Here is a 13339-nt window from a genome sequence, read left to right as displayed (position 1 = left end):
GGCTTCCGTTTGGCTTTTTATTAGAGAAACCGCGAATACAGCAAGTAAGAACCCCGTGGTGAGGGGAACCCCCATCCGGTGCCTTCCTGGAATCCCAACCTTCCACGACACCCCAAAATGTGCTCTGTGGCTTCAGCGAGCTGCGGTGGGGAGGGTAGGGGAATACTGAGAAAGGCCACCATGGAATGGAGAAGCAGGCGCCGCGGGGCCTCGCCACCCTCGGCCGGGGGACACGAGCGGCGTGCGCGGCGCGGGCCCGGCCGCCGCCCGGAGTAAGGCACGCAGGCACCGGCCTGGCGGGTTCCGGGCGGGCCGCGGAGCGGCGGCCGGGCCCGGGAGGGGGCTCGCTGGAGTCGGGTCGGCGGCGGGGGCTCCTCGTCCCCAAGGGTTTGTGCTATGTTGAACCAGATCCTTCCTGCGTTGGGGCGTGGGTTGACGGCCCGGGGCCGCACCCCAGAACACGGGGCAGGCCAGGCCTGGCCTCTGATATGTGCTGACGCTCCCGCCCCCCACGGGTCGCGCGGGCCGCGCCGGGGGCAGGATGAGGAGGCCAGGCCCCCGCCCCGCCCCACGCAGCGTGGACCCCGTCCCCACCCAACCGCCCGCGCTACCCCTTGCCGAGCCTGACCCCGCGGGGCCGGCGCCGGGGAGCCGCCGCGCCAGGGCTACAGCACCACGCCGAGGCCGGGCTCCAAGCCCGGGCGGCGCCGCGGGGCCGGGCCAGGAGGGCAGTGATCGTTAGCGGCCACGTGTGGCCCATCCACGCTCCCGCCAGGACACGGGCCGGCCCGGGCCGGCGCTCCCGAGGGCCCCGGCCCCACCCGCCCCTTCTTTCCAGTGCCCATGCTGGCCGGGAGCAGGGGCTGGGCTCCTGGAGGGCCACGCGTGCCCCTGGCCCCGCGGGGGAGGCCCCACCCGGCCTCCCCGGGCGCCGTGCAAATGGAAACAGTGTGTGGTACTGGTGTCCGCGCTGTAAACAGTTCTCGTAGAAATCCTTGCCGAGCAGCTAGAAATCGTCCGCACGCCGATCCGTGTCCGCGGGCGCCGCGCGGCCGTGCGCAGGCTCCTGGCGGCAGCCGGGCCGCGGAGGGCGGAGGCGGGCGGCGCGCACGGCTGGCGTGGAGCCGGTCACCGCGGCGGGCGCGGCGCGGGCCGCCCTGCCAACGACGCCCTTCCGTGAGGTATGATTTATTTTTGCTTTTCTCTCCTCGGCCTGTGCCAGGCTGGGTCCCCGGGCCACGCCCAAGGCCCACGGGGCGGGGCGGCCGCGGCAGGCGCGTGGGGCCGGGGCGGGTGAGGCCCGCCCGCCCGCCCGCGCGTCACAGCGCATCCTCCTCCGAGCAGCCGCCGCCGACCATGAACCGGAACTCCTGCAGGTTCGAGACGCCGTGGAAGTGGACGAAGGCGCCGGCCACCACGAAGATGTGGAAGAGCTGATGGGAGTGGAACTGCGGAGAGCGGGGGCGCGTCACCGGGCCCGCCACGGCCACCGGACCCCACACCACTGCCCCGTGGGGAGAGCGGGGACGTGGGGCCGAGGGGAAGGGTGCCGAGTGGACCGGGGTCTCATGAAGACCTGGCGTCTCACACCAGGGAGACGTGTCTCCCCGCCGGGCCCGGCCCCGGGGTCGGCGCCACAAGGACGTTAGGGGAATGTGGCCGGGCGCTCCGCTTCCAGCAACCAGGAAACGCAACTGGAGGCATGGCTCCAGCGGTGGAGCACCAGCCAGGAGCCAGCACACGGCGGAGCGAGCGCCAAGCCCGGGCTGGTCGTGAGGCCCTGGGCACCAAGGCTGGGCCGGCCAGGACCTCAGAGCACCCCGGCCTGGCTCCACTCCAGCCCTGCACCTGACAACCACTCACCTCGGCCTGCCCTCCCTCAGACGCCCTCGGGAGGACCAGCAGGGGAGACGCGACCAGCACCAACGGCCAGCATGGCCGGGCCGGTGCCGCACTGCGCAGACCGCCGGCAGCACTCACCCAGATATCACATTTGCCAGGGAAGAAGCGCTCGGGGATGCGCGCGGCGTAGAGCGCGGCCCCCGTGATGTACAGGCTGGCCATGAGCAAGAGCCAGCCGACCTGCCCGATGGTGGCCGCCTTCAGGAAGCCCTCCGAGATGACGTAGTGCAGGGTGGGGATGATGCCACTCAGGCCCAGGCCCAGGAACACGCCTGGGGGGGGGGGGGGGGAGAGGACTCAGGCCCAGGAACACGCCTGGGGAGGGGGGGGAGAGGACTCAGGCCCAGGCCCAGGAACACGCCTGGGGAGGGGGGGGGAGAAGGACTCAGGCCCAGGAACATGCCTGGGGAGGGGGGGGAGAAGGACTCAGGCCCAGGCCCAGGAACACGCCTGGGGAGGGGGGTGGGGGAGGACTCAGGCCCAGGATCAAGCCTGGGGATGGGGAGGGGGACTCAAGCCCAGGATCAAGCCTGGGGATGGGCAGAAGGCAGTGACCACCGTGGGGTCACCGAGGCTGCTGTCCCGGCCACTGGGAGGCCCTGGCCCGGGCTGCGGCCACGCCTGGCCCTGCTGTGACTGCCCCCGAAGAGCCACGGCAGTGCTGGGGCTGCAGGCAGGACTGAGCCCGGGCTCCGTCACCCTGCCCCGTGAGGCCCTCCTCGCGCTGTGTGCGTCCACGCACGCCCCCTGCATACCTGCTCTGACCCCGCGGTACTGAGGGGTGGCGAACATGTCCCACTGGGAGACGATGATGGCAGCGATGCCCAGCACACAGATGACTATCAGGTAGATGAAGCAGGGCTGCGGGTTGCAGTAGAAGGAGTAGTAGAGCCACGGGACGAAGCTCCCCATGATCAGGAGGGCGATGCCCGAGTAGTCCAGTCTAGGGGGGAGAGGAGGGAAGGCCGTGCGCCACACAGAGCCGGCTGCCAGCGGACGCCCCGGCCCGCGCCGCCCACACCGGGCACAGGCACGCGGCCGCTGGCTCCGGCCGAGGAAAAGTGCTTCCATTTGATGACACCAAGAATTCCAAGCCTAGCCGGCCACCGGCGGCTCACACCCGCCATCCCAGCTACTCAGGAAGCTGAGATCTGAGGACCGTGGTTCAAAGCCAGCCCGGACAGAAAAGGCCGTGAAACACTTCAACCACCAGAAAACCAGAAGAGCAACTGTGGCTCAGGTGGTGGAGCGCCCGCCTTGAGCTGAAGAGCTGAAGAGCTGAGGGACAGCGCCCAGGCCCAGAGTTCAGGCCCACAAAGGACCAAAAGAAAAAAGGATCCTGAGTGTGCAGTCCTAGCTAGTCGGAAGAGGAGATCAGGAGGACTGTAATTCCAGCACAGCCCAGGTGGAGTTAGAGCAAGTTCCTATCTGAAAAAACCTCAGTAAGACAAAAGCAGGCGCAGGGGGCCGCGCGGTGCGGTACTCACTTGGAGAAGAGCCGGGAGACCCCTTCCGAGTGGCAGTAGACGGTGTGGAAGAGCCACGAGAAGGAGAGGCAGAGGATGGCGCCCAGGAAGAAGAGCCCGAAGACCACCTTCTCTTGCAGGGGGGCCACGAAGGAGATGTTGGGGCGGAACATGTGGAAGATGCCCAGGCACAAGAAGAACACGCAGCCTGGGGGAGAATGCGGGGCCGGGTGAGCGCGGGGCCACGGGACGCACGCGCCAGCCGTACGGCCACCACCAGCCACACGGGACACACGTGCCAGCCGCACGGCCACCACCAGCCACACGGGACGCACGCGCCAGCCATACGGAACGCACGCGCCAGCCATACGGGACACACGCGCCAGCCGTACGGCCACCACCAGCCACACGGGACGCACGCGCCAGCCGCACGGCCACCACCAGCCACACGGGACGCACGCGCCAGCCGCACGGCCACCACCAGCCACACGGGACGCACGCGCCAGCCGCACGGCCACCACCAGCCACACGGGACGCACGCGCCAGCCGCACGGCCACCACCAGCCACACGGGACACACGTGCCAGCCGCACGGGATACATGCACCAGCCGCACAGGACGCACGCGCCAGCCACATGGGACGTACACGCCAGCCGCACGGCCACCACCAGCCACACGGGACGCACGCGCCAGCCATACGGGACACACGCGCCAGCCATACGGGACGCACGCGCCAGCCATACGGGACGCACGCGCCAGCCACACGGGACGCACGCGCCAGCCGCACGGCCACCGCCAGCCACACGGGACGCATGCGCCAGCCACACAGTCACCGCCAGCCACACGGGATGCACGCGCCAGCCGCACAGGACGCACGTGCCAGCCACACGGGATGCATGCACCAGCCGCACGGGACGCACGCGCCAGCCGCACGGGACGCACGCGCCAGCCGCACGGGACGCACGTGCCAGCCGCACGGCCGCCAGCGGCTGGCTCAGCTCCCCGCTCAGAACTCCACGGGAGAAGCGCTGCCGGCCCAGGCTGAGCGTACTCCACGGCACCGCGGCGTCCACACGGCCCGAGAGAAAACAGACAGTGCAGCTCCTGCTTGGCGCCAGCACGCGACCGCCCCCCCCACGCACAGAGCCCCGGTGGGCTGACCAGCACGGCCCCTCCGCGTGCGTGCGTGCGTGCGTGCCAGCGCGCGGGATGCATCCCACACGGCTGCAACGACTCCCGCGGCCGGGGCCCTCACCCAGGAGGTGGGTCCAGATGTTGCCGGTCTCCGTGTGGATGCGGAAGATGCTGCGGAAGCAGGCGCGGAAGGAGGGCATGGGCGGCCGGTGCCCGTGCAGCAGGAAGTCATTGTCCTTCAGCCAGTCGGGCAGCACGTCGTGCGGGATCACGCGCCAGCGGCCCTCCCACACCTGCAGGGGGCGGGCCCACGTCAGCACGGCCTCGGCCGCACGGCCACGCACGCTCACACCGCGCGCCACACGCCCCGCGTTACTACAATGGACAAGCTGCTCGGTGCAGAGCTGAGAGAAACGCCGGTCATCCCAGCGACTCAGGAGGCTGGGATCTGAGGATCGCGGTTCAAAGCCAGCCCAGGTAGGAAAGTCCGTGGGACTCTGATCTCCAATAAACCACCAGAAAACCAGAAGTGGTGCTGTGGCTCAAGTGGTAGAGCGCTTGCATTGAGCTGAAGAGCGGAGGGATGGCACCCAGGCCCTGAGTTCAAGCCCCAGGAGCAACAAAAAGAGAGAAAGAGATAGACAGACAGAGAGGAAGAAAGAGCGAGTGAGGGGGAGAGGCTGGCTCTGCGCGGCACTCGCTCCATAGCTCGCAGCCTCCTGAGGAGCAGGCGGGCGGGCAGGCGGGCAGGCGGGCGGGCGGGCGGGCGGGTGGCGCCCCGCTGGCAGAAGGTTTCACCAATGACTAAACCTGCGAGCCTGCGCGGGCTTGGGGGGGGGGGGGGGCGCTCGGAGTCGCGGAGGGAAAGACCCCGGGATGTTCCCGCTGATCTGAAAACACCAGGAGGCCCGGCCACCTCCAAAGCCCAGAAAATGGCCCCTGCCCAAGCAAGGGCTGGGGTGGCGTGTGAGCGGCCCCGCCCCCACCCCCAACACTTTGGTGCTTCCTGAGCCGCAGGTTTCCTTCTTCCTTTCCTTCTCTTAGCATTTGTAGCTGTACAAAGGAGTGGCCGTTTAACAAGGCCGTGATGAACACGCTGGTCTCAATCCCGCCACCCCCCACTCCCTCCCCCGTCCCCCCCCAGCCACCTCCCCTCCCCCCCCCCCCCCCCCCGGTGTTTGGGCCGGCCAGACTGACCGCAGCTGCTGCCAGCTCCGACGCCCGGTGCCCGGGACGGGGTTAGAGGCGGGCGCCCGTCCCCCAGTCTTACCTTGCACACGAACTCCTCCACTCTCTCCATGGCGTGGTGGGCCTGCAGGAGGGGGGACATGCCCATGAACCCCTCGTCCCCCTGAGACGCGCCATCGTCGCTCCCGGGGTGCACCGCGCCCTGCGGGGCAAACAGAGGGCTGTCAGGGCTGCGGCGGGCAGCGGGGGCGCGGTCCCCGGAGCAGCGGCCACGCGGCTGCACATGGCCAGGCGGGGTCAGCAGCCACGCCGGGCTTGTCTTTGGGGTTAGACGATCTTCACAGACCACATCCTAACACTGCACACAAAACCACTACTGCAGCCTTCCAGACTAAACCCCGAGCCCCTGCGGGCCGGCCGCGCCCAGCCCCTCGGCCCACAGGACATCTTCAGCGTTGGCCCCAGGAAAGGGCTCCACGCAGGTGACGCCACCAGGGCGACACCCACAACCCCTCCCCCGACACCACACAAAAGGCCCAATGAGTCACCCCACTGTCCTCCCCAGTCCTAAGAACCCCTTTGTCCAGAAACATGAAGAAATGAGCTGCCCTGAGCCGGACCGGGGGTGCCCACCCGCAGGCCCAGCATGCTGGGGTGCGACGTGGTGAGGCAGGGTGACACCCTGACGCTGCCTGAAGGGACACGTCATCAAGGTCTCTGGCCGGGCATGACAGTGCACACACGTAATCCCAGCACTGGGTCAGGAGCATTAAGACTCCGGAGCGCGCGCGCACGCGCACACACACACACACACACACACACACACACACACACACACACACACACACACACACACACACACACACACACACACACACACACACACACACACACACGAAGAGCAAAGGCACCAGGGCTGGGGCCATGGTTTGGTGGTAAGAGCACGGGTGGCCTGCGCATGTGCACAGCCCTAAATTCAGTTGGGGGAGGGGAGGGGTTTAATCCCTTCTTCTTACTTTACAAGGTATTACACACACAGGCAACTAATAACAGATTACTACTACACACCCAGCCTCAAGCGTGTCCTCAAAGTATCCTGTCTTTACTCCAACAAAACCTAGGACTATGCCTAATTAACACAGAAGTGATTTTAAAACATCATTTAAAAACCGGGTGCCGGTGGCTCACGCCTGTCATCCTAGCCACTCTGGAGGCTGAGATCCGAGGATCACAGTTCAAAGCCAGCCTGGGCAGCAAAGTCTGTGAGACTCTCATCTCCAATAAGCTCACTGCACAATGCTCCCTGCACATAGTGCTCCCTGCTCACACTGTATACACCTCACACTGCACACACTGCACAGTGCTCACTGCACAGTGCTCCCTGCTCACACTGTATACTTCTCACACTGCACATACTGCACAGTGCTCCCTGCTCACACTGTATACACTTCTCATACTGCACACACTGCTCAGTGCTCCCTGCTCACACTGTATACACTTCTCACACTGCACACACTGCACAGTGCTCCCTGCTCACACTGTATACACTTCTCACTGCACACACTGCACAGTGCTCCCTGCTCACACTGTATATACTTCTCATACTGCACACACTGCTCACATTACTCACTGCATGCAGAGCTCATGGCACACACTACACAGTGCTCACACCGCTCACGCTGCTCACACCACACAGGCCGCTCATACCGCACAGGCCGCTCACACCGCACAGGCCGCTCACACCGCACAGGCCGCTCACACCGCACAGGCCGCTCACACCGCACAGGCCGCTCATACTGCACAGGCCGCTCACACCACTCACGCTGCTCACACGGCACAGGCTGCTCACACCACACAGGCCGCTCATACGGCACAGGCTGCGCCCTTCACTGCTCACTGCTCATCACACTGCTCGGCGGGGAAGGGCAGGGATCCTTCCCAACAAACCATGTGGAGAGAACAGGAAAACGGCACGCGTGACCGCACTGGACTCAGCTTACTCCACACGGAAGCCAGTTCCAAACAGGACGTACGCTTTAACACAAAAAGGACCTTCATCCCTAAGACTGCTGGAATCAAGCAAGAGCAGCTTCACCACACTAGCCACAGAACTAACACCAAACGCACATGCAACAAGAGCAGCATCGGGGCCTGGGTGGAGAAGCCAATGAAACAAGAGCAGCATCGGGGCCTGGGTGGAGAAGCCAATGAAACAAGAGCAGCATCGGGGCCTGGGTGGAGACAGCCAATAAAACAAGAGCAGCATCGGGGCCTGGGTGGAGAAGCCAATGAAACAAGAGCAGCATCGGGGCCTGGGTGGAGACAGCCAATGAAACAAGAGCAGCGTGGGTCACTGAAAGCGTGTGCACAGCCAAGCCATCATGACTGAGTGGAGAGGCCGCCTGTCCACACACAACTACAGCGGGAAAGCCGCACTGGGGGGACTGGCTCAGAGTCTCAGGGGCCTGCCCGCAGGAGGCGCTCAGTTCAAATCCCAGCACGGTCGGCCTCGGCTCCAAGGCCGCAGCAGGAAGCTGGGTCTCTGAGCAGTGCTCCTGGGGGGCACGCTGGGTCTCTGAGCAGTGCTCCTGGGGGGCACGCTGGGTCTCTGACAGTGCTCCTGGGGGGCACGCTGGGTCTCTGACAGTGCTCCTGGGGGGCACGCTGGGTCTGACAGTGCTCCTGGGGGGCACGCTGGGTCTCTGACAGTGCTCCTGGGGGGCACGCTGGGTCTCTGACAGTGCTCCTGGGGGGCACGCTGGGTCTGACAGTGCTCCTGGGGGGCACGCTGGGTCTCTGACAGTGCTCCTGGGGGGCACGCTGGGTCTGACAGTGCTCCTGGGGGGCACGCTGGGCCTCTGACAGTGCTCCTGGGGGGCACGCTGGGTCTGACAGTGCTCCTGGGGGGCACGCTGGGTCTGACAGTGCTCCTGGGGGGCACGCTGGGTCTCTGACAGTGCTCCTGGGGGGCACGCTGGGTCTCTGACAGTGCTCCTGGGGGGCACGCTGGGTCTCTGACAGTGCTCCTGGGGGGCACGCTGGGTCTCTGACAGTGCTCCTGGGGGGCACGCTGGGTCTGACAGTGCTCCTGGGGGGCACGCTGGGTCTCTGACAGTGCTCCTGGGGGGCACGCTGGGTCTGACAGTGCTCCTGGGGGGCACGCTGGGTCTCTGACAGTGCTCCTGGGGGGCACGCTGGGTCTCTGACAGTGCTCCTGGGGGGCACGCTGGGTCTGACAGTGCTCCTGGGGGGCACGCTGGGTCTCTGACAGTGCTCCTGGGGGGCACGCTGGGTCTGACAGTGCTCCTGGGGGGCACGCTGGGTCTCTGACAGTGCTCCTGGGGGGCACGCTGGGTCTCTGACAGTGCTCCTGGGGGGCACGCTGGGTCTGACAGTGCTCCTGGGGGGCACGCTGGGCCTCTGACAGTGCTCCTGGGGGGCACGCTGGGTCTCTGACAGTGCTCCTGGGGGGCACGCTGGGTCTCTGACAGTGCTCCTGGGGGGCACGCTGTGGCACGCTGGGCCGGTGTCAGCACTGCCTCTCTCCCCCCCCACCCACATGCACACACACACGCACGCGCACACACACACACACACACACACACACCCCGCCCTCACTGCTGGCACACTCACGTGCGAATGGAGGGAAGGACAGACAGAAGCCCCTAGAACGGGCTCCCGGCCTCCCTGGCAGCTGTCCTCCCGGCCTCCGCGGCTACCATCAAGGCAGTGGCCCTTTCTGAGCCTGAGGTCTGGCTCTGGAGTCCCGGTGTACCCCAACTGGTTTTCTGCTGGCTCGTTCATGGGGTACCCGCGCCTTTCTTGTAGGAGCTCTCTCTTCAGTCTCTTCTCCTGGGAAATTTGGTTTTTAGGACAGTGAGTTGGCCCTAGGGAGCAAAGTGTGTTTCGTAAGTTATCATCCAGGTAGACACATCAAGTCTGTGCAAAGTGTCGTCAGGTGATACACACTGAGACAACAGAAAGTCAGCAACCACGAAGAATGGCAAATACAATCATGACAGTACAAATACAATAACACAGTAACTACTAGAGACATTCAGAGCAGACATTCCCACACAGGGGTGATCAGGAGCACAAGCTTTTTTACCTCTGTCCTGCCTGCGTTTTTTCCTTTTTTGTTAGAAACACGCCTGACTAGAACACATTACAATCTCACTAAACCTCACCTCACCACACTGCTGTATAAAATAATAACACAAAACCGGGCTGGGAAGGTGGCTCAGCGGTAGAGCGCTTGCCTTGCATGCATGAGACCCTGGTTCGATTTCTCAGCACCACATAGGCAGAAAAAAACCGGAAGTAGTGCTGTGGCTCAAGTGTAGAGCCTGTAGCTGAAGAGCTGAGGGACAGCGCCCAGGCCCAGAGTTCAGGCCCCACAACTGACAAAAACAAAAATAAAATAAAGCCAGGTGCCAGTGGCTCATGAGGCTAAGATCTGAGGACTGAAGTTCAAAGCCAGCCCAGGCAGAAAAGTCTGGAGAGCTATGGCTCTAAGTGGTAGAGTATTCACCTTGAGCAAAAGGCCAGGGACAGCGCTCAGGCCCTGAGTACAAAGCCTAAAATAGATAAAACCCTCCCAAGAAACACACAGAAAAGTACTGCGTGCTCTCCCTGGGGAGAGCCCCAGATTCCCGCCCCAGGGCCCCTGGGGCCAGGCCCGGCCACTTCCGCGCAGCCAGCCTGGTCGCATGGCTTGCTGTCGCTCCGCTTGGAGAAGAAATCACTCACTCCTTTCAGACCCCCCCCCCCAGCAACGTTCTAGTCTTCAGGTCATCTAGAACACCCCCCGCCGGTCACACAGACACAGGAGACTACTACACTTAAACCCAAGACGGAGAAGACACACACGGACCCCGCGTGAACGCTGCCTTCCACGCACGGACCTCGTGTGAACGCTGCCTTCCACACACGGACCCCGTGTGAACACTGCCTTCCACACACGGACCTCCTTGAACACTGCCTTCCACACACAGACCTCGTGTGAACACTGCCTTCCACACACAGACCTCGTGTGAACACTGCCTTCCACACACGGACCTCCTTGAACACTGCCTTCCACACACAGACCTCGTGTGAACACTGCCTTCCACACACGGACCTCGTGTGAACACTGCCTTCCACACACAGACCTCGAGTGAACACTGCCTTCCACACACGGACCCTGCGTAAACACTGCCTTCCACACACAGACCTCGCGTGAACACCACCTTCCACGCACAGACCCCACGTGAACACTGCCTTCCACGCACAGACCTCGCGTGAACACTGCCTTCCACACACAGACCCCGCGTGAACACTGCCTTCCACACACAGACCTCGCGTGAACACTGCCTTCCACACACAGACCCCGCGTGAACACTGCCTTCCACACACGGACCTCGTGTGAACACTGCCTTCCACACACAGACCTCGAGTGAACACTGCCTTCCACACACGGACCCTGCGTAAACACTGCCTTCCACACACAGACCTCGCGTGAACACCACCTTCCACGCACAGACCCCACGTGAACACTGCCTTCCACGCACAGACCTCGCGTGAACACTGCCTTCCACACACAGACCCCGCGTGAACACTGCCTTCCACACACAGACCTCGCGTGAACACTGCCTTCCACACACAGACCCCGCGTGAACACTGCCTTCCACACACGGACCCCGCGTGAACACTGCCTTCCACACACAGATCTCATGTGAACACTGCCTTCCACACACGGACCTCCTTGAACGCTGCCTTCCACACACGGACCCCGCGTGAACACTGCCTTCCACACACGGACCTCCTTGAACGCTGCCTTCCACACACAGACCTCGCGTGAACACTGCCTTCCACACACGGACCTCGTGTGAACACTGCCTTCCACACACGGACCTCCTTGAACGCTGCCTTCCACACACGGACCCCGCGTGAACACTGCCTTCCACACACAGACCTCGCGTGAACACTGCCTTCCACGCACGGACCTCGTGTGAACACTGCCTTCCACGCACAGACCTCGTGTGAACACTGCCTTCCACACACGGACCCCGCGTGAACACTGCCTTCCACGCACGGACCTCCTTGAACACTGCCTTCCACACACGGACCCCGCGTGAACGCCGCCTTCCACACGCAGACCTCGCGTGAACACCACCTTCCACGCACGGACCCTGCGTGAACACTGCCAGCCTTCCCCTCGGGAAACCCACCTGCAGACTGACAGGCCCTGCGCAGTGATTTGAGGCACAGATGCGCGAACCATCAGAAAACCGCGGTCCGCTTAAGTAACACGGACCAACCAGCCTCCCAAGCGCCCACGACGGCCCTGCCCACAGGCCTGCTCCCCACCCCCCCTCAGCAAGGACAAATACCCACAGAGAAGGCAGCGCGGCCCCCACAGCCCTACCCCCTCCCTAGCTTCTGCCTCCCAGTCAGAGCCCACAGGAGCCTTCTGGGGAGCACTCACCCAACCCGGAGCGCAGAGCACAGGGGAGACCTCACAGGGGCTGCGCAACTGCCCAGTAATAAAAATGAGCACCTGGCGCCTCGATCTGATGTTTCACAACGGAGCCCTCCGTCCAGCACCAGGGTGTGTGCGTGCGTGTGTGTGTAATAATCGACATGTTTTGTTACAACTGTATGGTGGATATATGAATTGATTCTACATGTTAATCTGTTAGCCAAACAAAACACACATCTGAAACCTAATTTCCAACCAACACCCGAATCACATTCTTTCATTAGCTTGAAAATCAATGTTTAGTATCACTTTTCTTTAACCTACAGCTTAAAAAAAAAAGAAAGAAAGAAAAAGAAAACAGCATTCAGGTAATGCCCAATTTAAATAACTCTTAAAACCCTAAATCAGGCACCGGTGGCTCCCGCCTGTCACCCCAGCTACTCAGGATGCTGAGCTCTAAGGATCACGGTTCGAAGCCAGCCCGGGCAGGAGAGTCCAAGAGACTCTCGTCTCCAATGAACCACCAGAAAACCAGAAGTAGAGCTGTGGTTCAAGTGGTAGAGCACTGGCCTTGAAAAATCTCTGGGACAGTGTCCAGGCCCTGAGTTCAAGCCCATGACCAACGTAAACAAAAATATATATGGAAATATTTACTCCTAAAAAAAAGTCATTTCTTCCAGTTTATTGTTGTATATTTTACCTTTTTTCCATTTTTGCCTGCACTTCCAAACAAATTCAAACACAATTTTATTTTTTGTCAGTCACAGGGCTTGAACTCAGGGCCTGAGCCGTCCCGGAGCTTTTCAGCTCAAGGCTGGAGCTCTAACACTTCGAGCACAGCGCCACTTCCAGTTTTCTGGAAGTTAACTGGAGATCAGAGTCTCATGGACTTTCCTGCCCAGGCTGGCTTTGAACCGCGATCCTCAGATCTGTCTCCTGAGTAGCTGGGATGACAGGTGTGAGCCTCCAGCACACAGCAATTTTTATATTTTTTATTCCTAAATTACTGAATTGCAATGCCAGTTGCTGATTTATTTCTCCTTTTTATACATATTTCCAATCACACTTCTGTATATTTTTCATTAAGTTACAGGACATTTTTTTTCTGGGACAAAAAGAGGCAAAATTAATTTCAAGAAAACACACAGTAAGAGGCTGGGAAGGTGGCTCAGTGGTAGAGCGCTTGCCTT

At 62.5% G+C, this 13339-nt stretch overlaps 1 protein-coding gene across 3 annotated transcripts in view; it reads right to left on the bottom strand.

Moving 5' to 3' along the window:
• Positions 1-13339, bottom strand: part of LOC138804538 (adiponectin receptor protein 2-like) — a 23984-nt gene continuing 10645 nt past the window's right edge. For all 3 annotated transcript variants that reach the window (XM_069988872.1, XM_069988873.1, XM_069988874.1), the window contains exons 2-8: positions 9323-9576; positions 5772-5891; positions 4623-4794; positions 3390-3576; positions 2658-2845; positions 1981-2174; positions 1-1448 (exon numbers count right to left, since the gene is read on the bottom strand). In XM_069988872.1, coding sequence (XP_069844973.1) covers positions 1320-1448; positions 1981-2174; positions 2658-2845; positions 3390-3576; positions 4623-4794; positions 5772-5891; positions 9323-9493 — 1161 coding nt within the window. In that variant the 5' untranslated portion in view covers positions 9494-9576 and the 3' untranslated portion in view covers positions 1-1319. The remainder of the gene's footprint in view (positions 1449-1980; positions 2175-2657; positions 2846-3389; positions 3577-4622; positions 4795-5771; positions 5892-9322; positions 9577-13339) is intronic.

Source organism: Dipodomys merriami, unplaced genomic scaffold, assembly GCF_024711535.1.
Source record: "Dipodomys merriami isolate MVZ:Mamm:240054 unplaced genomic scaffold, mDipMer1.0.p SCAF_368, whole genome shotgun sequence".
Classification (NCBI taxonomy): domain Eukaryota; kingdom Metazoa; phylum Chordata; class Mammalia; order Rodentia; family Heteromyidae; genus Dipodomys; species Dipodomys merriami.
Note: the sequence above shows the minus strand (reverse complement) of the source record. Positions and strands in the feature narration are given on the sequence as shown.